The 26,034-nt window shown below is 35.9% G+C and overlaps 1 protein-coding gene across 1 annotated transcript in view; it reads right to left on the bottom strand.

Annotated features, from left to right (window-relative positions):
* The window catches only part of LOC149423637 (neurotrimin-like), a 230,875-nt gene that overhangs the window by 32,445 nt on the left and 172,396 nt on the right, over nt 1-26,034 (bottom strand). Inside the window, exon 6 of the mRNA XM_089631694.1 lies at nt 16,501-16,594. Coding sequence (XP_089487820.1) covers nt 16,501-16,594 — 94 coding nt within the window. The remainder of the gene's footprint in view (nt 1-16,500; nt 16,595-26,034) is intronic.

Below are 26,034 nucleotides of genomic sequence, written 5' to 3'. Positions count from 1 at the left end.
ATACGTGTTTTGAAAATATTGCGGTCTTATTATGTTCAACAAACTTCCCCTTTCATTTCTATCTTCTTCAAACACAACTAATTTACTCGGTTCCTTTGCTTTTAGAAACAAATTAAACTTCCTACATTTATATTATTAAATATAAATGTAGGAAATTTTATAAAATACAAAAATAATAAACCTGTTATTGTAAATAGTAACCCAAAAAACTAAAACCTATCATGGCTTACTATCAGAATATCAGAGGCTGCCGCACAAAACTTAATGAGCTAAGATCATCGATTTCAATCCATCCCTTTCATATATATTTCCTGACTGAAACTTGGTTGGATCCGTCCTTTAACACAGAAGAACTAGGCTTCACTTCACACAACACCTACCGCTTAGATAGAAGTACCGCCACCAGCACCAAATCAAGAGGAGGAGGTGTATTAATATCAGTCACCAAATCTATAACTTCATCCAGGCTAAAATGCAAACACAAAAATATAGAACAAATTTTCCTACTACTCAAGACGAACCTAGGAAAAATCATTCTTGGATGTGTTTATATTCCTCCCGGATCAATTACACAAATTTACGTAAACCACATTGAAGATGTAGAGGTCCTTAAGCTCAAATATCCGGAAGCTAGAATGCTGCTAATCGGCGACTACAATACTCCCAATATAGACTGGATTACCCATAGTGATAACTCAACAACTCATTTTAATACATCTGCTAATGCTCGTGAAATTATAAATATGTCAAATTTCCTAGGTCTTAAACAAATTAATAACGTATACAATTCTAATCACCACTTACTAGATCTTGCATTTAGTAGCGATCCTTCAGTAAAATTATGTAAATCCATAGACCCCCTTCTTCCCGAAGATTCCCACCATCCTCCCTTAAACATCACCATTACTAACAACTTCCTAAACATTTTTACTCTAATAGTGTTCCTAAATATTCATACAATTTTGCAAGGGCAGATTATCCACTGATAACAAAATACTTATAAAGTACAGACTGGTCCTTTTTAGACAAAAACACAAATGTTAACCAAAATCTTGAATCTTTCTACTCCATCATCAACACGGCTATTGAAAAATATGTTCCCTTAATTCAATTCAAACCATCAAAGTTCCCCAAATGGTTTAATAATGACTTAAAACACTTAATAATTAACAAAAAAATCTGGCACGAAAATTTCAAAGAGAGCAACTCTATCTCAGACTACAAAATATTTCATAAATATAGAACTGACTGTAAAAAGCTCTCCAAAAAATTATATCAATCATACATACTCAATACAGAAAAGTCTATTCCTTCAAATACCAAAAACTTTTTTACACATGTAAACTCACTAAGAAAAAACAAACCTAGCCTACCAACATACATGTATTTCGAAGGGAAAAGTAGTAGTGATACTAATGACATCGTTAATTTGTTTGCCGACTTCTTCAAAAATGTTTACGATAATGATATCCCAAATGTTCAACTTCCACCCTTTCATCCAAAGAAATCGGTCCACATTCCCGATTTACATATAAATGTTCCTGATGTTATACGCAAAATAAAAACACTCGACTTAAAGAAAAAAGCGGGTCCTGAAAAAATTAGTCCTGCCTTTCTAATTAACTGTGCATCAATAATAGCCAATCCACTATGTCATATATTTAACCAATCATTAAATTCTGGCTGCTTACCCGACCTATGGAAAAATTGCTATCTAACACCTGTATTTAAAAAAGGCGATATTCATGATGTCACTAATTACCGACCCATTTGCATGCTCTCAACTATCCCCAAACTGTTTGAAAAACTTATCCTCGATAAAATCTCCATACATATTAACAACATCATTGTAACTAATCAACATGGATTTATGCCAGGCAGATCCACACTAACAAATCTCTCCTTATATGAAAATTTTATAGCATGTTCACTCGAAAACAAAACCCAAGTCGACTCAATATATACAGACTTTGTAAAAGCGTTTGACAAAGTTAACCACAAAATTCTTCTCAATAAACTTAGTCAAATCGGAATTGAGGGTAAACTATTGGAATGGATAAATAGCTACTTAACAAATAGAAATCTTCAAGTAAAAAATATTTCTAACCTTTCACACAAATTCATAGCTACTAGCGGTGTACCCCAAGGGTCACATTTAGACCCAATACTGTTTCTCCTTTTCATAAACGATATTGTTACTGTATTTGATAAAAATGTTGAAGTGCTACTTTTTGCCGATGACCTTAAACTATTTAAAATTATAAAAACAATAAATGACTGTATTCACATTCAAATAAATTTAATTAAACTTCAAGATTGGTGAAAATCTAACAAACTTTATCTCAATATTAGTAAATGCCACATTATAAGATTTTTCAGAACAAAACAACCCCTTAACTATCAATACAAAATTAACAATGTTTCTCTCGCCTCTGTAAGTGAAATTAACGATCTCGGCATTATTTTCGATTCAAAATTTAACTTTCTTTCACATGTAGAAACAGTCACCAACAAAGGATTAAAAATGCTCGGCTTCATTCTCCGAAATGGCAGAGACTTTGAAAATATTTCAACACTAAAAATCTTATATTCCTCACTTGTTCGAAGTCAAATCGAATACGATTCTCCCATTTGGTGTCCTTACTTTAAAATCCACTCCGATTCTATTGAAAAAATTCAGCATAAATTCCTAAGATACATTAACTATAAACTCGGTCTACCTATAGAATCAATAAATTGCAATCACTTGATGAAAGAATTAAACCTACTTAAACTCTCAGATAGAAGACTTATTTCCGATTTGACTTTTATTTTTAAAATTGTCAATGGTATTATAGACAGCCCTGATATATTAAGCCTAATTACCTTCCATATACCCACTAGAACCACTCGATCCAAAATTCTTTTTAATTTTAATAACAATATCAGGACTGCGTCATTTAGAAACTCCCTTATACCTAGATTGCATGCAGTTGGCAATGCTTTCTCAGAAGTAGTAGATGTGTTCAACTGCACGGAATATAGCTATAAGAAGGTTATAATAACATACCTCTGTCGTAATTATCAATGTAGTTAGAGTGTTATCTAATAATTTTATATACTTAATCAAAACTAAAATTTTTCCCAAAGTTGTTATGAGATGTCTTACTGACAGCCCTGATTCAATAGAGCTAACTCTTAGTTCTCAGCAAATTCAACCAATTTCAATATTGAAGGTAACAATAACCTCAATACTAAACTACTGTACGGATTGAAAATAAAAATGCTAATGTACCTATGTATACCAGATGTTACTTTTGTTTAATTTTCAACATAATTTCTCAGTAATTATTCTGTTTAACATAATACTGTTTCGCTCCTGTGAACCACTGTAAACATAAATCGTGTATATTGTAAAAGCCTTTTACGGCGTCTTAATAAATAAATAAATAAATATTATTTTATAATAGTAATTTTTTATTTCCTTATCCAAAATTTTTTCTTTTATGTAAATAACATTATTATTTTTTTCTTTGAAGTCCCATAAGTTACAAGATTTAAATTACATATTTACATCTTTATAAACAGTGTTTACTAGTAATTTTGTGAATAGAAATTTTCTTTCATTTAATAAATCAAAACAAAAATTTCCTCTGGAATCGTTAGATTTATAAGTAGGTATTTAAATACCTTCCTGTTTAATTATAAACCACGTAACGGCTTTTAAATTTCAAATAAGGAAACTATTTGTCCAAAGAAATGTCACATTGACAATTAATTTTTTAATAGTTTTTTGGGTTGGTAAATGCAAATTTGAAAGCTCAAATTAACACGACAAATTCACAATTGAAAACATAATCTTTAGTCCATCTCCTCACGGGGCAACTGAAACTGCACGTTGCAAACTGGTTGTCGAGCTTCTCTCACGGGGCAACTCGAGAATACGATTTCACAAATTATCTAAGCATATTATATTATATAGAATGAAGAAAAAGCTGTCAGATCACCTTATTTCGGAGCAGAAACACATAAATTTGTTCAAGAGGTTGAAAAATTCTCTTGTATTGAATTATATGAATATAGGCTTCCTGATTATGCAAGCAAAGAAAAAACAACAATAGCGGCTTCAACATCACTTGATTCTGCAGACATTTTCTAAAGCAATATGATAGTGACAGATGACAGCTGAAGTGTTTTTATTCATTCTATGGTTAAACAAGCTTAGATAATTTGTGAAATCGTAATCTTGAGTTGCGCCGTGAGAGAAGATCGATTGCCAAGCAGTTTCAGTTCAGTTTCAGTTTCCCCGTGATTGGATGGAATAAACTGGTTGCGTCGCCATTGAAAACTGGTTGCACCGTGTGCGGACCGCCATTGAAATACACAGGATAGCAACATGAGTTGCCAACTGTTTTTTTTTATTCAGATGAGCGGATGGACTTACATACATTCAAATGGCAACCATTTCCAAACGGAAACAGAACGCATGAATAAATTTACAGACCGTTGAAATGCAAAACATTAAAAGTTAAATAAATTTTAATGACGAATGTACAAACTACTTTTTTACATTTATACCCTTGACGTGGCCGTGGACCCCGGATTTTATGAAACATAATAAATATTAAACCACTATAAGGACGAATTATTTAACAGATTTTGAACAATTCCTTAAATTTAAAAGTTAATATCAAGTTCTGTGAAAAGTTCCTACTGAAGTTCTGTTACTATTCAACAACTGTAAAACAACCGGCCCATGATAAAATAATTAAAGAACTTTTGAAATTTTAGAGACCTGGAATTATAACTATGAAATTAAATGAATTGTTTAAATTAAATTTAACAAACCTCATTAGCATTCCCAGTAATTGAACATAGCTTTTCATTTTGTACAGCAGATCAATAACCCAATAAGTATTATACCATGGATACCGAGTATTGGGATTTGAGTTTAAGTACTACGTTATACGATGTTATTCATTCCCAATCACCTGGCTAACTATTACTATCCCAGACTTCAAATATAATTTCCCCTCAGGGATGTTAGTTAATCATTTTGTTAATGAACTTGATACACCGCTACAACTCATCAGATCCTACTGGACGTGCTGGATCCATTGATATAGAATTTAAAGGGCCGGCAATCTAAGTGCATATCGACTCTCCATATTATGATTAGACTGGATAGATTTTGGATCTTATTTAATTAAGGAACAAAAAAGGCATTAATATAAGAAATATATAATTTAAAAGAATGAAACATAACATATGTAATACAAAATCTTTACCATTACAATGTACACTTAATTACACAAAACGGTCCGATTACATTTTGAGATTTTATTGACTATTTTTTATTTTATTTCATTACGACGGCCTCCGAGGTCGAGGGGTAAGTCTCTCAAATACCAAACTGGAAGTCACGTATTCAAATACCGGCGTAGACAAGAAAATCTTCATCTTGATTCATTTTATAGTATACTTGCAGCACGTTCCAGAGTGGAAGATACTCTCAGTATCGCCCTGGTTTAAGACCATAATTCAGAATTGAAACGTTGCTTGAAATAGTTATCACCGTGTTTCACCAATTCAGATCTGTACCTCTCCTCCACCTCATTTCCTTCCCCAATACTTTCAGCCTCACAAAAACCCCAATTGGGGATGCCATAGTCTCACTGGTTCCAGATGGTTGAGAGGTTGGGACTCTTGTGCAGTTTTACATAAAAAATACCGCCTTTTCATCTCAGCTTTATTTAAATTGATTATTTCATCTTATCTTTAAATTTTATTTTATTAAATTGTAAAATGGCGGCTTCAGCCCTGGAAAAATACTCCATGAGGTCCACATTATCATATAATGTTTGAAAATACATAATATTATTGTACCTTGGGAAAACGAGAATCTATCTGATAATTTGACCAAAATTGACTTTGACATCAAGTTTTCTAGAATATATTTTACTTTAAACCATCGATAAATACTTGGATGCTTTAAATTTTACATCCCCTACTTATTATTTGGAACGACAAGGTTCCATTTTGCAATGAGCAACTTAGTCCTATCTAAAAAAAACTTTATTTTATTTTTTGAACGATGTTCCATGTTTTAAATTTTACAGGCAACTTATTTATATCTGATATAAAATATTTTGGAGCAAAATGGTTCCGGTTGCGTTGTGATAGCTTATTTGCTTAGAACAACAATGTTGCATCTAGCAATGGCGTGAAACCGACAAAATTCTAGTCAAATTAAATTTATGAAAAACTGAGTATGTATAACGTATAGTAATTGAATTATGAAAAAACGTGGTATTTAACAAAAAAATAACTAATTAAAATTGTCAGATAGAACTCCGTTGCTCTTAAAGTTGCTTTAAAGTTTTATCTGTTTTTATTTTTTTACTGTGGTTAGTTGTTTGACAAAATAAAACGTGTTTTTTTTTGCTTACAATCCAAATATAATTCACTTACAATACATTCTGCATATTAAATTTTTATTATTTTTATGTTTCAGTATTTTATTCGGAATTCAAATTTTGAACCTCAATATCTCAGCTTAATTCAATATAGCAGATAAATCCGGATTGTTTCTAGAGCATCAGTTCCCTAAGCAATCATTCACCATCCAACTTATATTTAACATTGAACAAATTTTTGAATACCTTGTTTTTCTTGTTTGCCTGCTTTAAATGCCTTAAAAAATACGTCCAGTGAGAAACCTTCGTGCTTGTACTGTATTTATAAATTAGTTATGACATGCATAAATTGTTCTATCTAACTTTGACAACAGTGTTTTTCGTGCCATTATCTTTCCATCGCTAAAGCTTCAGAAGCGCAACTAACAAAAAGCAAACGAACTGAGGTTATCGAAACATCTGTTTTGGACCAATACGGTTTCGGTGGAATCACGTAATATTAAACCGATTGTATCGTTTTTTAATAATTACGAGCTTGTAGATTATAGTCCTTGGTTTGTCCCGTATTGCCAATTAATATTAATGATAAATTAATATTAGATTATCGTCATAAAATACCGGTAACAATTATTCTTCTTCGAATAAGAGAGGATTGATTAGGTTTTAATTTTGGAGGTGGGTTAAGGTACCGCCGCCCCGGGAACCATTTGTTAGAAAACCAACACATCTGCCTTAGGTCACCCCAAGTGGTTTGCTACGTTTGGTGTATAGCAGGGGTACACTGATCCGTGGATTCCTACCAAACCCCCATACCCTTTACTTTCCCAGAACTTCCTCGCTTCCTTAAGAAAGACCCCCACACAGCATACCAAAAGATGACACAGACATCTGTGTGGGATTAATGTAAAAAAGGTATCTACTTAAATTTGTGATTTGTATGTACAAAGGTACACAAGGAGAGGTTACTTTAATTAATTCTAAGAGATGATTATCGTGGTCAGTATTCCGCTCGATTACACATTACCTAATGCCACAACCAAAAACCATTACGGAAGTAAAAGAGTGTAAGTTTTTTTTTAATATTTCTTCCAGACTAAAGGTTTTTACCTATGTTGTGGAGAATATCAAGAGTTGGTATAGATTAAATAAGTTATGATAGCTTATGTTAGATTTTGATACGTATGGTTTGAGTAGAAATGTTCCAATAGGTTTCGAAGTTATCCGATAGATATACATGAGCCCAATTCCACCCAATCACTGCCCTAATCTACGAAATCATCCTCAACCTGATTAGGGTGTCCGGGGGTAAAGTGCGATAACTTCAGAAGTTGATTCTACATGATAGAACAAGAAAAAATAAGTTTTAAATTTTTTTTCGAAATTCCAAAGTTTTAAGGTAAAAAAGTTGATTTTTTTGTGTTGTATTATAAATATTCTTTTATGGTACAAAATTTTAGTGTAGGATAAAAATATTGTAATTTCGAAAAATTTATTTATCTCTTTTACTTCTACCATCATGTAGAGTCAAATTTCGAAGTTAGCGCACTTTACCCCCGGATACCCTGTATAACTTATATCCGATGTGAAACAGGGTCAGAGAAAATTTTGACAAATAAGGTTTAGATAGATAAGATTTACTTGTTTGAGCTAGGTTCGTTAGAGCCTGATTTCAATAATAATTACTGACTGATACTATTTGAGATTTTCAAGACCAACAGTATTATAGTGATTTATTTTTGGGGTATTGTGCCGTGTTGCGTTACCTTCTTTAGCCAAAGTTTCGGAAATCTTTATAGTGTCTATCATCAGGGAGATGTGTGATCTGCAAGATGTGTGACATCTGCCCTGATGATGAATCTGTGATGATGGACATTGTACTGTTGTCTGAAACGTTGGCTAAAGAAGGAGGAGCGCAACAACCCCGTAAAATAAATCACTATAATAATTACTGACTATTTTTGGTAACCATTTCAATTCCGAAAACATTAGATTAGATTTCGACACGTAAGGTATGGATAAATAAGGTTTATTCGAATCGGTTAGGTTCCCAAAGGTTACCCGATAGATACATTTTGTTAGCCAATTCCATTCGATTACCGACTGTCTGGCTAATAAATGACTTGGCTTGTATATCTTATATCCGCGACCAGATCTAACTAGAGGTAATTCCAATGTTCATTACTAAATCAGATAGCGGGCCAGTTCCCAGTAGGTACTAGCTGGCTGTTGGTACTCAGGAGGGGTGGGTTGATGGGTGAAGGGGGTCAACAATAATTAGTTATACGAGTCGATCGGAGATGGCGCCTGATTGATGAGATCGATTTGTTCAAACATCAATAGTGGTACTAAAGCAAGTTACATTATTTAGTCTTGATGGTGTTCATTAATTTTTTAATTTAATCATTCGAAAACAGTTGAAAAACGTGGAGTAAGCAATATTTACCTAATGTTAATAAATTTTATTTTAAATAATATTGAAATCTCAAGATTTATTCGCCATTTGAGTTCATAATAAAATAAAATTATTGGTCGCTTTCACTGCTTAGGTATGAATATTCTGATACGGAATGTTAAATTACTCTAGTGCTGCCAGTATATATAAATAACTTTATAATATTGGATCGATAGGCGGAACTATCGACGATTTTGTAGCGATTTAGCTAGCACGTTCAAACAATTGATGCGCCGACCGAAATTAGAAATGCAAATCGGTACACTGGCAATATTGGCAGCTGGCAAATGAATTAACGTCAGACGGCTACGTTAAAGTAAAGATATCAATTAATTTGATCTAGAAATAAAATACAATAAAATATCTAAAACATAAAAACTCCGACAGTAAATTCAAGCTTTGGACAAATACACTACCAATACCATGCTATAAAAGCTTTCAACAGTGTAAAATTTGAAATTAAAATTGAGGAAAATAAAAATAAATTCACACACAAAATTACAAAATGGATTAAAGAACAAAAAAGACAAAATTACCAAAATGTCATAGCATAAAATAAAAATAAAACCTACACGTAACACACAAAACCAATATAAACACACATCACTCACAAACACACAAGATTATTTTCAATGTATTATTTTTTAATTTTAACTATATTATTATGTATTATGTATTTTTAATTTTAAATGCATTATTTTCTCTTTAAATGTATTATGTAGTTTACATTTTCATATTATAAAATGAAGGCCTTAGCACGGGCAAGCCACCCAGTGAGGCCTACATTACTGGAAAACTTAAAATGTAATAAATATTGTAACAGATATAATAAAATAAATAAAATAATAAGTTAAATATGCATTGGCAGTCGGCGTGTACTTTTTGACACTAAAATGTCTTTAGTTATGACTAACAACTTTTGTTCCTCGAAGTTGGAACGGAATCAATTGATCGCATTTCCATCGTCCGTGGATCGTGTATACGATTTTTTTCAACTTAAGTGCTTAGTTAGTTCAAATCCATTCATTGATTAGCCAGTTATTTTGCATAACGAACGACATTAACCAAAAAGTCGTGAATATTCACAGCTTATTCGACGCCTTGGAGGCTTAGCTATGTAAAAGCAGCCGATTTTGTCTACTGACTGTCGGATTCATATTATGACTGTGCTCGCGAACATCGTAAACCGACCATAGATGATGGATTATGTCAATATCGTATTGACATAAAGCTTCATAGATCGGTATAAAATCATCGGTACTTCCGCTTATTAATTTGACATTATTAAATTATCGATTTCACTGTGTTAGACCCCCAGGGACACGCTAATATCAATCCATTAGGAATACCAATAATGTATTAATTCTCATTTAGTTGTCACTATTCTATAATATTACATTGGATATTACAGTACAATATTACAGTGGATAAAATCATACCTCTGTGGCCGAACCCAATCTGTACAAGCGGGCGTTAAAAACTCTCCCTACGTGACCCTGACTTCTGGAGTCCCCCAGGGTTCAGTCTTGGGGCCCCTACTTTTCATTCTGTTCATCAACGATGTTGCCAAAATTATAGATTCATTCGGACTTCTTTCCCATTGCTATGCTGACGATCAGCAAATCTATTTCTTCTGTGCACCGAATGAGAAAGACAAATTAAAAGATATTACTGTTAAATGCATTGGTGCCATAACAGAGTGGATGTCTTCGAACAAACTTAGACTAAATCCATCCAAAACAGAATTTCTCTGGACAGCAACAAAAAAGCGCCAGTCAATGTTAAGACAAAACTTCTCTCATTACTTCTGGCTGCAACATCATCCCTAAAAATGGCATTAAACTCCTAGGTGTTCATCTAGATGAAGATTTCTCACTCAAATCCCAAATTAACAAAACAGTAAGCGCAGATTTCTTTCACCTGCGTCAAATCAAATCTATAAAAAGAAATATTCCGGCTAGGGCCACAAAGATGTTAGTAAACTCCTACGTTGTATCACGACTCGACTATTGCAATGGCATATACGCAAGTCTCCCTAAAATATACACTGACAGACTTCAGTCAGTTTTCAATGCTGCAGCAAGGCAGATAACTGGTGTTCCCAAATATTCCCACATCTCACAACATTTGCGGAACCTTCATTGGCTTAAGTGCCCTGAGAGAATCCAATTCAAACTCTGCTGGATGGTTTTTAAAGCCGTACATGATATGGCGCCAGCCTACTTGTCGGAACTCTGCATTCCAAACGATGTTAATGCTAGGCAAGCAACGCTTCGATCAGCATCTTCAACAGCCATAGGTAGACTTTCAGTACCTATGCGCAATCACAATACCAATTTTGGAGACCGAGCTTTTGCAGTAGCAGGCCCAACAGCTTGGAACAAACTCCCTTCATATTTGCGAAAGATCGACAGCTCATCTGAGTTCAGAGCACAACTAAAGACTCACCTTTTCAACTTGTCGTATCCAGAATGATGACCTTTTTTATTGTTTTATTCATCAGTAGTATTTCATTGCTCAGTCCAGGGGATTTTCTATTTGACTTTTTTTTTCACCGTTATTAACCGTTTTTTACGCGTAAACAATTTTTTTTAAATATTTTATAACTGACACCACGCGCAGAAATCATAACAATCGGTATTTGTAAATATAAATTAAATATGTATGTTAGTCGTAAATCTCTAGTTTAAGCCGTAGTTGTAAGTCGTTTTGTAGCGGTATTGTGTAAAAATGCCCACTTGGTCATAAAAATATGTATAGCTTAAGTCATAAGTTAAAAGTCTTAGTTGTAAATCACTCGACATTAGTCTTAGTTATAAGTCTCTCTCTATCTATGAAACTTAGTTATAAACCAAAAGTAATTAAGTCTAAGTGATCAATGCATAAATTATTTTGTTAAGCGCCCTTGAGGTGATTTTCTCACGAAAACGGCGCTATATAAATAATCCAATCATTATTATTATTATTACATACGATTCTCTAAGTAGTAACCTTAATTGATTTCTCATTTGCCCCTACTTTTGTACTTTTTATACCTTTTTCGTTATTTTATTCTTTTTACTTTTGATACTTACCACTTGTTTCTTCGTACGTTCTTTATGTTTGTGTACTTTCACTGTTCATACTTATATTGTGTGTACCAAACATTTGAAAATAAATACATAAGTATATTGAGATGGCGTAAACTATTATTTGTTTGAGACAGCTATTGTGTTTCGAATTCATTACATGAGCTTGGAATCTAAATGAGAGTAACGTTACCCCTTGATTACCCTTTCGTAACCTTATATTAAGAGTTGGTGGTGAGTTGCAATTCTTCGATAATGTGTTACAATTAAGGTTTTGTCCATCAAAACTGAACTTTTATTTTCAGAACCCAAACAAAATTACAGATAATTAATAAATACTAAGATATTTACAGCAAGTATAGTTAATATAACAAAAGTAGTAAAAATACTGATTTAGCGGATGTATGTATGTTTTAAAAATGAAGTTAAAAGAGTCTTCTGATAACACTATGGAAAAGTTTTTTTATAAAAGCAACTCTCAAAAATTCACAATTTTTCTTTAACACAATATTATTTTTAATCACTTAATTTACAACCCCTTCCACCTGCTCACAGTCATAATTATATTTGTAAGTACCCACATTTTTTTTATTTTCAGATATTATAATATAACAAATATTTTTACCTGAAGTCTTAAAAATCATCAGACTGGCAAAGTAAGGTTTATTCAGGAACGTTTAGAAATTTTTATATTTTTTGAATTTTTCAGTCACTGCACATATTTTCAATTCTAAAAGTCATTTCTATAATGAGATTCATTGCTCTTAAATATCAATTCAACCGTCAAAAGTGAGACAAGTTGTCATAGTTCAAGTAATTCATCTTAAGGATATCATGTCTTTCGTTTTTTTTTTTTTTTTTTTTTTTTTTTTATATTTACTCCACACAGGAGGCCCTGAAGAAAATAATTTCCCTCAGGGCCTATGTCATCTTTGGGGATGCTGTGTGGAGGGTCTTTTTGTGGAGAGGAAGGAGTGAACATGGGTCTTGAAGAGTCCCATGTTGTAGGAGGGAGGAAACACAGAGGCCGGCAGTTCGTTCCACAGCCGAGCTGTTGAACTTAAGAACGAATCGTAGAAGCGACCCGTTCTCATGTGACAAGTGTCAACTGTGTACAAATGTTGGGCGCGCGTTTGGCGTGTATCCCGACTACGCACCGGTGCCGAAGGGATCAATGACGCTAGTTCCTCAGAGCATCTTCCATTGTAATACCGATAGAACAAGGACAGCATACCTACCTGACGCCTGTGCTCTAAAGATTGCAGTCCGTTTGTTAAGATTGGGGAATCTATCAAACGGACCGCCCGTTTCTGCACAGAGTCAAGGGTTTTTTTCAGGTATTTAGGGGCTCCAGACCAGAGATGGCTGCCAAATTCGACCGTAGGGCGCACTTGCGATTTGTACAGGGTGAGCAGTTGTGTACTATTAAAGTATCTGCGGGCCCTGTACAGTACGCCCAGCTTCTGAGAGGCCAACTTTACTCTGGCTTCGATGGAGCCCCCGTACCTGAGCTGGTCACTTATAGTTACACCAAGCATATCAATGGAAGGCCTGTTCGGAAGATTGCTTCCGTTGAAGGAGACTAGATTATCATTTGGATCCCTTTTAGACGTAATCAGACAGGATTGGGTCTTTGAAACATTAAATTCGACGAGATTATTTTTACCCCAGGAGGAAATACTCTCGAGATAACCGTCCATTCTCTGCTTCAAAGCCCTCCGAGCCGTTGGAGTTTGTGTGCCCTTTGGGGGCTTATCAAACAAAAAGCTATCATGAACTGTACTGTCATCCGCGTAACAATGAATCGGTGCACATGTCAAAAGGTCATTGATGTGCAACAAAAACAAAGTCGGAGACAGAACCGATCCCTGTGGGACGCCAGCATTTATGGAGTGCGAGGAAGAGGTGAAACCGTCAGCAACCGCCTGAATCGACCTATCCCTTAAAAAGTTAGCAATCCACGTACACAGGGATGCGGGAAGTCCGTAAGAATGCAATTTGTTGACAAGTCCTCGGTGCCAGACCCGGTCAAAGGCCTTGGATATGTTTAGTGCGACCGTTTGGGTCTCACCGTGACGTTCCAGGCACCGCCCCCAAACATGCGTCACATACGCGAGAAGATCACTGCACGAGCGGTTCCGCCGGAATCCGTATTGACGGTCGTTGATAATTTTGTTCTTCTCGAGGTATGTGAGCAGTTTGTCGTTGATCACACGTTCCATCACTTTGGACAGAACTGATGTGATCGCTATGGGGCGGTAGTTGGCCGGGTTGGAGCGGTCACCTTTCTTGGGAATAGGGTGAATTACCGCTTTTTTCCAACCAGAGGGCACAGTGCCACACTTCAGGGACATTTTGAAGAGCTTTGTCAAAACCGGAACTATTTCCGCAGCACACCTCTGCAATACCAGGGCAGGTATTCCATCAGGTCCACTAGCTTTGTTAACATCGAGCCCCCGTATGACGTGGAGTACATCCCGATGCCGGATCCTCAGCTTTTTCATATAGAAGCCGCAGTGAGGAACCGACGGCGGAACGGCACCCCCGTTGTCGAGGGTCGAGTTTTCCGCAAACATTTTCCCTAATAAGTTAGCCTTTTCGGTTAACTCGAAAAAGTAATTGTTTTGTGAAAATCGGATATATAGTCAATATGAAGTCGGATACAATCTACTAGCACGATAAATGCTCTATACGCGAAAGCGTAATGTTAACATCCTGTTGGCTTATTTACGAGGATTTTAAAATTTTAAATATGTGATTTTCTTTGTTCTTTGTATAAGGGAAAGTTCGAGCCACCGAACCGCTTCTGTTGTAGAGTGCATTAAAACATTGGAGCAGTATTATGATGTCGTAGTCCGCATTTCCATTCAAAAGGTAGAATCAGATATTCCTGACCTGCATGAATTTAACGGCTTAAGAGCATTTTTATATATTTTTAAATTCCATCGCGAACTGAAAATTCCCGCGCCCGAATTCCAGAAATCCACTATTTACTTAGCATGCCACCGGAGCGGCCATCATTGCAGGAACTGCACCAGTGGCGTCCCTTGCCAACTAAGCATTAATTAAGTAATTAATAATTTTAAAAATTTGTATGTTACTAATGGTGACAGCTGTTTAAATTTTTAGCACGAATGACATAATCTATTGGTGATTAGGTAAATTTTGAACCCTTACGAAACAAATGCACATAAATCTAGCGAGTAAAAGTTGCATTATTTTTTCAATTTTCAAGAATTGTATGCAAGTATTGGAGAAATACAATATACCTAATTGTGGCATTTTAACTTAGTAGGTAGAGCATTTGCCCGTCAATTTCAATGATTGCCGGTCAAAGAAAAAAACTTTTTTTACTTTTGATAAAAAATATCGATTAACATTAAAAAAAAATAATTGTGTTGCCAAATATGTGAATAGTGAATAAGACCATATGTACGAACAACATTTCACAGAATTGCTACAAGCTGGGTAAAATTAAATTTAGTTGAAATTTTATAAAATGAAAATACTTATATTCCAATCACTATCCCGCCTCTTCACAAGACGTTCCCATTATAAATTTAATAGCAGACTGTTTAAAATTCCTGAAATTCGATAGTTTAAAATAAATGTATTCCAAGAATGTTTTTTTTTTTGTATAATTCCGTGCCTCATCGCGATTTCGAGGAATACCTACGTTAGTTGTCCGATTCCAAATATGTAAACACATCTACATTTTTATATAACTACATAAAATAGTAATTAATTTATTTATTTAAAAATACACCCTCTAAACTTGTCAGTATCATGGTGGTAATACAAAAAAAAATATTAATAAAATTTTGTGATAAAAATACCAGAATAACTAATAATAAAAATAGTAACTGCAAAATTAATATAAATATGAAAATAATTATTAAGATGTTCGTTCCATTATTTGTGCAGCTGTCCAATTATCGGCAGTTGACGGATTTGTGTGCCTGGATGTTCGCAGGCAAGTCCAGAGATGTAATGTTGGATAACAACTGAATCCAGGTAATCTGCTTTTTTGTCCAGTCCTCTTCCTATATTCGTAATCTTCACTATATCACTATCCGGTGTATGTATGAGGAGCTCTTCTCCATCGGTCTCTGCAGGGGAGATGACTCATCCTCTCAGGATGTCGATGTTAAGAATAGAGACGGAGTAAATGATTATTTTTCAGTGATTGGTTCAAGCGTAGTTATTATTTCTTAAATTTTGTAAAGGGATCTGTTTTATGCGTACAGCGTTACTGATTAAATCCATTACATGCCCTAAGAGCTAAGAATATATATGAACTCTTTGTCTAACGATGTAATCATTTTTGGTACTATCACACTATGTTCTGATCTTATTTTGTCATGTAGCATTTTGTTTTCTGGATAAATGGTTCTTTCAGAATCAATATTGATGAATTCACGGCTTGTTGGTGAAATGCACGAAATGAAAGAGCGAAATAAGATGAGGAATGGGTGTAAGATAAAATGTTGAGGAAATAAATCTTTCGCCTGAATTCTGAAAATTCAATAGCACGCCAGTGAAGTGCAGTGAGTCCTTTTCCATAAAAATAAATTATTCTGCTTACCGACTACACCGAGGTGAACGAAATGACTCATGTGAGGCGTGGTGGATATCTGGCACTCGTAGATCCCAGAGTCCCTGTGCTGTGGGTACTTGATCTGAAAAGGAAAGAAATACTTTAAAACTGTGAAAGGACATGACATTAGCATTTCTGAAAATTTTAGATTTGAAGAGCGAGCGGTGCGATGTCTCCAACACATCGTATCCTGATACCTACGCAATAATAATTATAACAAATATATGCCTTAATGCAATTTTTTCTCCCACAAAACAGCTAATTCAAACACTGACTTAATTAAATACACCCAAAAAGGTGAACATAATTAAATTAATTGCAAGCAAAGATAATTGTGTAAGAGTGTGTTCTGTTCATGAGTCTGTCTGTAAGTACGCGTTATTCTTTATTCCATGGTAAGTACCCAAGTTTTTTCAAAATTTAAAAGTATTATTTTATCATTCAAAGGCATTCCTAAACACAATCCTCAAGTATAATTTCAATTAAGCGGTTGTACATTTTATTAAAGAGAAATTATATGATTTAAATAGAAAATAAAATATTGAGCTCCACAAACAAACATGTCTGATTCTTTAGAAATTTATTCATCTTCTTTGAAAATGGATGGTACTTGGTATCTTTTACCAAGAACCCTTTGCGATGATTATAATTAAAAATAAATCATTTTACGCCAGGCAAAAGTTTATTTGATAAAATTTTTAACTCGCAAAAAAAAAGTCTGGTGTTTATCAGTGAAAGGAAATCATTGTTTAAATTTATATATTGACAGGTTTGACACAATAATTCCAAGACCACCTAGAAACAGCGGAAAAAATCCGATTTCAAAGTAATTGTTTTGCGTCGCTTATAATTTCCAATGCCCATCGAGAACTTTATTGACAGTTTGACATGCCGTCATTATCAAACATTGTTCTGGGAATTTCGAGGTATCGCTGCGCTGTATAAACTTGTCGCAAAACAAAACTGAAACAATGAAACTCTGAAATTTAAATTTGCTGAACTAAAATAAATCATATGCACTGAGTAGACGGTATTCGGAAACAAAAATCGCAACTATTTAAAACTGTTTGATTGATGGATTGTTTATCAAAATGCAATTTAAAAAGTATTGTATCAGTTTATATAAAATTATAACATTGAAGTTAATTTCGACAGGCAATAACAATCATGTATTTTCCACCCGCTTATTGCTAAAATATTATCTTTTAATGTATTGTATGTGTTCTTTGTAAATATAACTCACGGTTTCATATTTTTGAATAAATTTTCGATTTTCAACTCACCGATTTCTTAAATTGGTTTCCAACTGCTTTCTTTCGCAATATAAATCGGTCAAATATCGTCAACGTTGCGATGGTAGTTTTTTCACATTCTTTCGTCTGGGGGTGGCTTTCTTTATCGATTTCGTGGAATTGAAAGTCAATGAGAGTTGATTTACATACAGTAAAAGTTATTTACATATTCAAATGCAGGAATCCACTAAAATTACTCGGTTACAGTTGATGAGTCATGAAAAATTATGATACGTCGTGTTGTATATATATATATATGAGTAGAATATTAGATGGCTTTAAACATTTGTCTTGTTGTCAAAGGTACCATAGAATCATAATTGAGCAACAACTCATTGATTTTTCTCATTTTGATTCCAGTGTGGTCTCACTGATTGTGTAACTACAATTTGCCCGTTAATTCCAGTGTGGTCTCACTGATTGCGTAACTTTAATTTTCCCGGTGATTCCAGTGTGGTCTCACTGATTGTGTAACTTTAATTTGCCCGTTGATTCCAGTGTGGTCTCACTGATTGCGTAACTTTAATTTGCCCGGTGATTCCAGTGTGGTCTCTGATTGTGTAACTTTAGTTTGCCCGGTGTTAAACGCCCAATTTTCCATGGAGCACCCTTTTGAAAATTGAACGGGATTAACTTACATGTATAGTAACAAGATAAACGTTGTGAGTTGTAATAATCATTTTTATGTGAATACCGCAGAAGAGTCCCAACCTTCTGGAGCTAGCAAGTCTATGGCATTCCCAATTAGGGTATGTTGTGAGGGTGAAGGTAGTGGAGAGGGTTCGAAGATAGAGTAGAGTGAGGTGAAGAAGTACCTGGCTATTCGAATCTGGTCAACAAACATTTCAAGCTACCTTTCATTTAAGAGGGCGGTACTGAAAATATTTTCTAATTGTGCCGCAAATAAGTCACATATTGTTTGAAAAATGAATAATTCTTAATGAAACATAATATTTACAATCTGTTCAATAGTTTTTTACCACTACAATCAGTTTATACATAATGTATGTAAACATTAAGTACATCTGGACATAAGTAGTACACGGAGAAACGGCTGAACAACTAAAGCAAATAATTACCTTTTAATCTTAAGAAATACCAATTACTTAGTACGAATATGTGGTTGTTTATTAGTTTGTGTTTAAAATTTTATAACATATACCATTGAAAGATTCCATTATCCATGATTGTACAGGCAGCAGAATTATTTGTTAGTTAATGGTAATTATTTAAAAAAAAATCTCTTTTTACTGTATGATGATATTACAAATAAGGATTATAAAAACCATTTTGACAGGCGTAAATTTAAATAACAAACGATCGATTTACGTTGGAGCACAAATTTTTACTATATATATATGTTAATAGTAGTATATATTTTTTTGAATTCAAAATGAACAACAGTAACAGAATGCAACGGTCTTGGGTTTAAGTCCTAGATGCGATTGTACCTTTTACTGTTTCAAATTTTCGTTGAATAATAATAATAATAACGAGTATATGCCAAAATATGTGGGGGGGGGGGGGTGTGCAACCCCACACATCCCATAAAAAATACACAATAATAATACAAAAATATTACAATAACATTACAATAGTATAACGATTATATACAATAATAGGAACTAATTTTTTAAGACATTAAACATTACTTGGAGGAGGCCAACAACCCTTCTCCAGTGTTTAGCGATGCTTGAGTAGGAACTCTGGCGGGATTCCACGATAAGTTTAAGAATTGCTAATAAAAACATAATATTTGTCTTAAATAATTGAATATTACAATTTGAGGTTTTACTCACGAAGTTATTAAAAAAAATAAATATTCATCCTAGACTTAAAATAGGATATTTTTATCTAGGACACTGTCTAGAATGCATTTAGTTCGAGTTAAATCATAAAGATAGCAGCCAATAAAAATGTTCGGTGAGAAAATGAAGTTAATTTTGGTAGTTCTTATTTGAATTATGATACAGTTAAACATGTCAAAAATGATCGGCGCCCGACAAGGCGATAGTCCTGGGTTCAAGTTCTATATGCGACCGTATCTTTTTCTGATTTTTCTGTTTCAAATTATCGTTGAATCGCTAATATTGTCTTCAATAATTAATAATTATTTAGTTTAATTCTGAATATCAATATAAGTATTGTACGAAAAAGGCCGCGCATGCATCCACCGTTGCTCTTAGAAACAAAATAAAATGCAAACTGAAGGTCCTTCTGATAAAAATTTTAAAGTGAAGGAAATTTTGGATATTTCTATGCAAAAGACAAGTGGAAATTGATTTCATACCGGGGCGCCAGAACAGAGCAAGATACCGCATACTGAACAAAGAGATATGTATCTCACACTCCTTGCTTCCTGGTACCTTGCTGTTGTGGTGCGCATCTCTCTGATGAATATGTGCATAATATAAGATTTCTCAGAAATTCTCAAAGAAAGAAGGGTTTTCTTGATGCATTGAAACAGAAGCTTCCCATTTGATTTTCGAAGAAATTGTGAAAACAAACAATAATAAATTTCAATGTGTGCCAAAATAAAACGACAAGATTTATAACAGTGTTTTCCCAATAAATCAGTTTTTTCAAAGGAGATACGTTGGTTATTGTATAAGTGGAATGGTATGGTGAACGGTCAATAACCTTTTTACATTGGATAAACGCATGTTATAATCTAAGCAGTCATAGATGGCGTTAATTTAATTATTTTATGAAAATACACTTTTTGCAAGTTAGGCTTTAGAATATTAGTTTCCAGGATGTCCTGGGTAAAGTACACTAACCTGCGCCATTGAGGTAATTTTATTTTAAAATTAAAAAAAAAAATCTTTTACGTAGTAGCGCATTGATTTTTTTTCTGAATCGCTTTGATTATTGATCGTTAAGTACAAACCTTTTACGGACTGATACTTTGGAGAGATATTAGAAATTATCAATAATTTGTTCGTAAATATAATTCTGCGTATTCAGTGAATCAGATAAATTGAGCTTTAGTTTGAACAATAGTCTAGAGTAGACTCTAGACTGACTATTTATGAGACTATTGATTTCATATGTCAAAACCATGACGTCAAGACTCTGTTTTGGACATAACCTGGCAGTATAGATATTGTTATTATGAAATATTAAATGTGGAGAGGTAGTATTACTATTGGATAGTGGAAAATGTCAAAACAATTTAGACAGTGACCCGAAATTAGGATTTGACAATGTAACTGGAAACTTTTTCCAGAAGTCTTCACTGGTCACAAAAGTAACAATCCCTATAATTCTCGGAGAGAAATAGAAGATACTGTAGGACTATTGATAAAATGTTAAAGTTTACTCAGTATCTCCATACGGCGCCCAGAAATATGACTACTATAAAGCTTGGCGAGTGGCTTCATAAATGTATTTTTTTTTGTTAAATTAAATTAATGGATGGAAAAAAAACCTTTAGATAAATTTAATTTTACATATTATTTGAGTTATTTTAACCACCACACTAGACTGATGCCTGTACATGGAAGTAAAGATCCTTCGAATTTTCAGTTGCAAATAATGATGTCGTATAGAATCTATATGTAATATCCATGAATCTTATATTATGTTCAATATTTTTTTAGTGTTTCGTAAAATTTCAATTCTTAATATTTAATCATCGAAGACAATATTAAGTACTCTCAAACGTTAAAAGTGAAACAGACGAGACAGAAAAGATTCGTATGCATTTGGCGATGTTTCGTTCGAGGGCCGTTAATATTTTTTTCAATGATTAAATCATACTTTTTTCTGGATTTTTTTTTAAATAAAAAAATTCAGAAGGTATTGAACAGTAAGGGTCGGGGTGATCAGATTGAGTGATCAGTGACTTGTAACAGATTTTTTTTAACGTGTTTTAGTTTAAAAAAAAAAAAAAACCGGCACCTGTTATTGTAAATCAGATACGTCTTGAAACACCCTGTAAATTTCGCTGCTAAAGATGTATCTACTATAAGAAGTATTTTAAAATGTATTTTGTTCTTCATTATCTTTATAATTGCTTTTATCAGTGTTGAGAATTATAAACATTACGTAACCTTCTAAACTCAGTTCATTAATTTTCCAGCTCATCCCACCAGATTGTGGGCGTAAAGTCGAAATAGCTAGTATATAAAATATCTAATAGTTCTAGAACTTTCCATTTATTTACCCCCTCCCCCCCACGTAGCCTACAATGGCATCAATTTGCATAGTGAATTGAGATGATGGATGCGGCATGATGTAATGGATTGTGTATTGTGTCAAGCTCCCTACTCTTGGTACTTCGTCATGTAACCTAATATAACCCAGGTCCGCCATAAATACCCATTTGCTCGTGCCTTAAATGCTGAATATGCCTGCTATTTTCATTCAGCGGAACTCCATTAATTTGTATTAATAATTAATTCACTCGGTGTTCGTAAGAGATCTCAATTATTCTTGAGCAATCGTTTTATCTGAGAACTTACACAAAATAAATACGTAGTCTTATTTTGGTTAATTTGCCAAATTATGATTGATGAAGAAAATACACTGGAAGGAGTATTTTTAAATGATACTCGTAATGATATCCCGGTGGGAGCAAAGATTAGTAACATTTTTTCTCAGAAGAATGGTTTATTTTATTATTAAGATTAATAAATTAAAAAATTATTAAATAAAATAAATAAATAGAATATTATAATAAAAATTATTATAATATAAATTATTATTATAAATTATTATAATAAATTAAAAATAAATTTTCAATTTGGTAGGCGGGAATGGGTACCGCCGCCCTGGGAACCATTTATTGGATGACCAACACCTCTGCCACAGGTCACCCCAAGTGGTTCGCTACGTTCGGTGACTTAGCAGGGTGCCCGGGTTCATGGGTTAAGGTTTGCCCGGGTTTTGGTGGCGGGTGCGACGGCCCACCTTCTGCGTGGCGGGTCGGTTGGGAGACGCTGGTTGAGGGAGACCCTTTGCAACCAGTTACCGCTGTCCGGGCCGCTCGATAGTACAGGGGCCCGACCCTCAGGCTCACGACTAAGGGTGGGCTGCCCCATCAGCGAGTGAAAAAACACCGCCACTGCTGTTGTGCCGGTTCGTGACCGGAGGGGACCCAGCAGCAGCGTTTGGGGCGCATTGGATGCCCTCTCCAGCCGGACTCTCCCAGCCTATCGCCTAGCACCGCAGTGGGTGGGCTGGAACCAAACGCTCATCACTCCTAGACAGCCTGAACCCCAGATTCCTACCCACCCCTCATACCTTTCCTTTCCAGACCTTTCCTTTCACCTCCTACCCTTACAAAAAAAAAAAAACTTTAAATTCATGAACATACAACATAACAATTTTAACATCATTACAGCGGCGAGTAGCAGGCGTCCCCGGTGCGGGCCAAAACTGTTGGTAAATTTTGCCAACATTCGCGGCCTGCACACAAATTTAAATTCCGTCCATCACCATCTTTTGTCCCAACGTCCCAACCTTCTTTTCCTATCCGAAACTCAGATAGCCGAGCCGCCAGACTCCTCCTATCTGGACTGCCCGGGCTTTACCCTCGCAAGCAAATTCCGACTCAAAGGAGGAGTCTGCCTCTATAGTCGAGCTGACGTCAACTGTGTCCGACTATTGAGTCTGGAAAACTCCAGATTCGACGTAATGTGGGTGCGCGTCAATCTTGCCAGTACGGCAAGATTCTACGCATGTCTATACCGCTCACCGAACCATAGCGAATCAGACACTTCCGAGCTCTTCAAACATTTGAGCGATACTATTGATGATCTCTTGCCCCGCTACCCTTCGGCCGAGTTTGTTGTTCTGGGGGACTTCAATGTTCATAATGAACCATGGTTGAAGTTTTCAGGCCCAACGGACTCGGCTGGCCGACAGGCGGAATCCTTTGCCATTTGCTACGGATTAGAGCAATTAGTTCAGGAGCCTACAAGGGTTCCTGATGTCAAGACTCACCGCTCCAATCTGTTAGACCTATTCTTAACTACTGTGCCACACGGTTATAAGATTGACGTCACAGCGTCTCTGGGATCATCTGACCATTGCCTAGTGACGACATCAATCCCCGTTAGCCTCAGACCAACCAATGAGAGACTGAGGAGAAAAGTGTGGCACTATAGGTCAGCAGATTGGTTCGGTATGCGGGCCCATTTCAACGCTTTTCCGTGGTCAGCTGTTTGTTTTCGGACTTCGGACCCTTCAAGATGTGCCCAGGAGATTGGTGAAGTCATCAAATCGGCGATGGATGGCTTCATACAATCGACTACTAAATAAACTGGTGTGGGCTCAAAGCCGTGGTTCAGTCGACAATGTTCCGAAGCAGTTCGACGAAAAAACGCGGCTTACCGAGCCTACAACACATCTCGAACGCCCGAAAGCAGATCAGCATACAACAAATCGGCAAAGGAATGCAAAAGAATCATTAATAGGTCAAAATTTGAACACGACCTGCAGATCAGCAAAAAGCTGGCTGCCTGCCCGCATGGCAGCAGAGCATTCTGGTCGCTTGCGGGCTCAATAGGTCGAAATTTTTGCAAACCCAGTTTGCCACCTCTTACCAGACCTGACGGCTCACTAGCAAACACCGCCACCGAAAAGGCTAACCTATTAGGGAAAATGTTTGCGGAAAACTCGACCCTCGATGACGGGGGTGCTGTTCCGCCGTCGGTTCCTCACTGCGGCTTCTATATGAAAAAGCTGAGGATCCGGCATCGGGATGTACTCCACGTCATACGGGGGCTCGATGTTAACAAAGCTAGTGGACCTGATGGAATACCTGCCCTGGTATTGCAGAGGTGTGCTGCGGAAATAGTTCCGGTTTTGACAAAGCTCTTCAAAATGTCCCTGAAGTGTGGCACTGTGCCCTCTGGTTGGAAAAAAGCGGTAATTCACCCTATTCCCAAGAAAGGTGACCGCTCCAACCCGGCCAACTACCACCCCATAGCGATCACATCAGTTCTGTCCAAAGTGATGGAACGTGTGATCAACGACAAACTGCTCACATACCTCGAGAAGAACAAAATTATCAACGACCGTCAAAACGGATTCCGGCGGAACCGCTCATGCGGTGATCTTCTCGCGTATGTGACGCATGTTTGGGGGCGGTACCTGAAACGTCACGGTGAGACCCAAACGGTCGCACTAGACATATCCAAGGCCTTTGACCGGGTCTGGCACCGAGGACTTGTCAACAAATTGCATTCTTACGGACTTCCCGCATCCCTGTGTACGTGGATTGCTGACTTTTTAAGGGATAGGTCGATTCAGGCGGTTGCTGACGGTTTCACCTCTTCCTCGCACTCCATAAATGCTGGCGTCCCACAGGGATCGGTTCTGTCTCCGACTTTGTTTTTGTTGCACATCAATTTCCTTTTGACATGTGCACCGATTCATTGCTACGCGGATGACAGTACAGTTCATGATAGCTTTTTGTTTGATAAGCCCCCAAAGGGCACACAAACTCCAACGGCTCGGAGGGCTTTGAAGCAGAGAATGGACGGTTATCTCGAGAGTATTTCCTCTTGGGGTAAAAATAATCTCGTCGAATTTAATGTTTCAAAGACCCAATCCTGTCTGATTACGTCTAAAAGGGATCCAAATGATAATCTAGTCTCCTTCAACGGAAGCAATCTTCCGAACAGGCCTTCCATTGATATGCTTGGTGTAACTATAAGTGACCAGCTCAGGTACGGGGGCTCCATCGAAGCCAGAGTAAAGTTGGCCTCTCAGAAGCTGGGCGTACTGTACAGGGCCCGCAGATACTTTAATAGTACACAACTGCTCACCCTGTACAAATCGCAAGTGCGCCCTACTGTCGAATTTGGCAGCCATCTCTGGTCTGGAGCCCCAAAATACCTGAAAAAAACCCTTGACTCTGTGCAGAAACGGGCGGTCCGTTTGATAGATTCCCCAATCTTAACAAACGGACTGCAATCTTTAGAGCACAGGCGTCAGGTAGGTATGCTGTCCTTGTTTTATCGGTATTACAATGGAAGATGCTCTGAGGAACTAGCGTCATTGATCCCTTCGGCACCGGTGCGTAGTCGGGATACACGCCAAACGCGCGCCCAACATTTTTACACAGTTGACACTTGTCACATGAGAACGGGTCGCTTCTACGATTCGTTCTTAAGTTCAACAGATCGGCTGTGGAACGAACTGCCGGCCTCTGTGTTTCCTCCCTCCTACAACATGGGACTCTTCAAGACCCATGTTCACTCCTTCCTCTCCACAAAAA

This window comes from Hesperophylax consimilis, chromosome 5 (genome assembly GCF_061612785.1).
Source record: "Hesperophylax consimilis isolate HC1 chromosome 5, BYU_Hcon_1.0, whole genome shotgun sequence".
In the NCBI taxonomy this organism is placed as follows: domain Eukaryota; kingdom Metazoa; phylum Arthropoda; class Insecta; order Trichoptera; family Limnephilidae; genus Hesperophylax; species Hesperophylax consimilis.
Note: the sequence above shows the minus strand (reverse complement) of the source record. Positions and strands in the feature narration are given on the sequence as shown.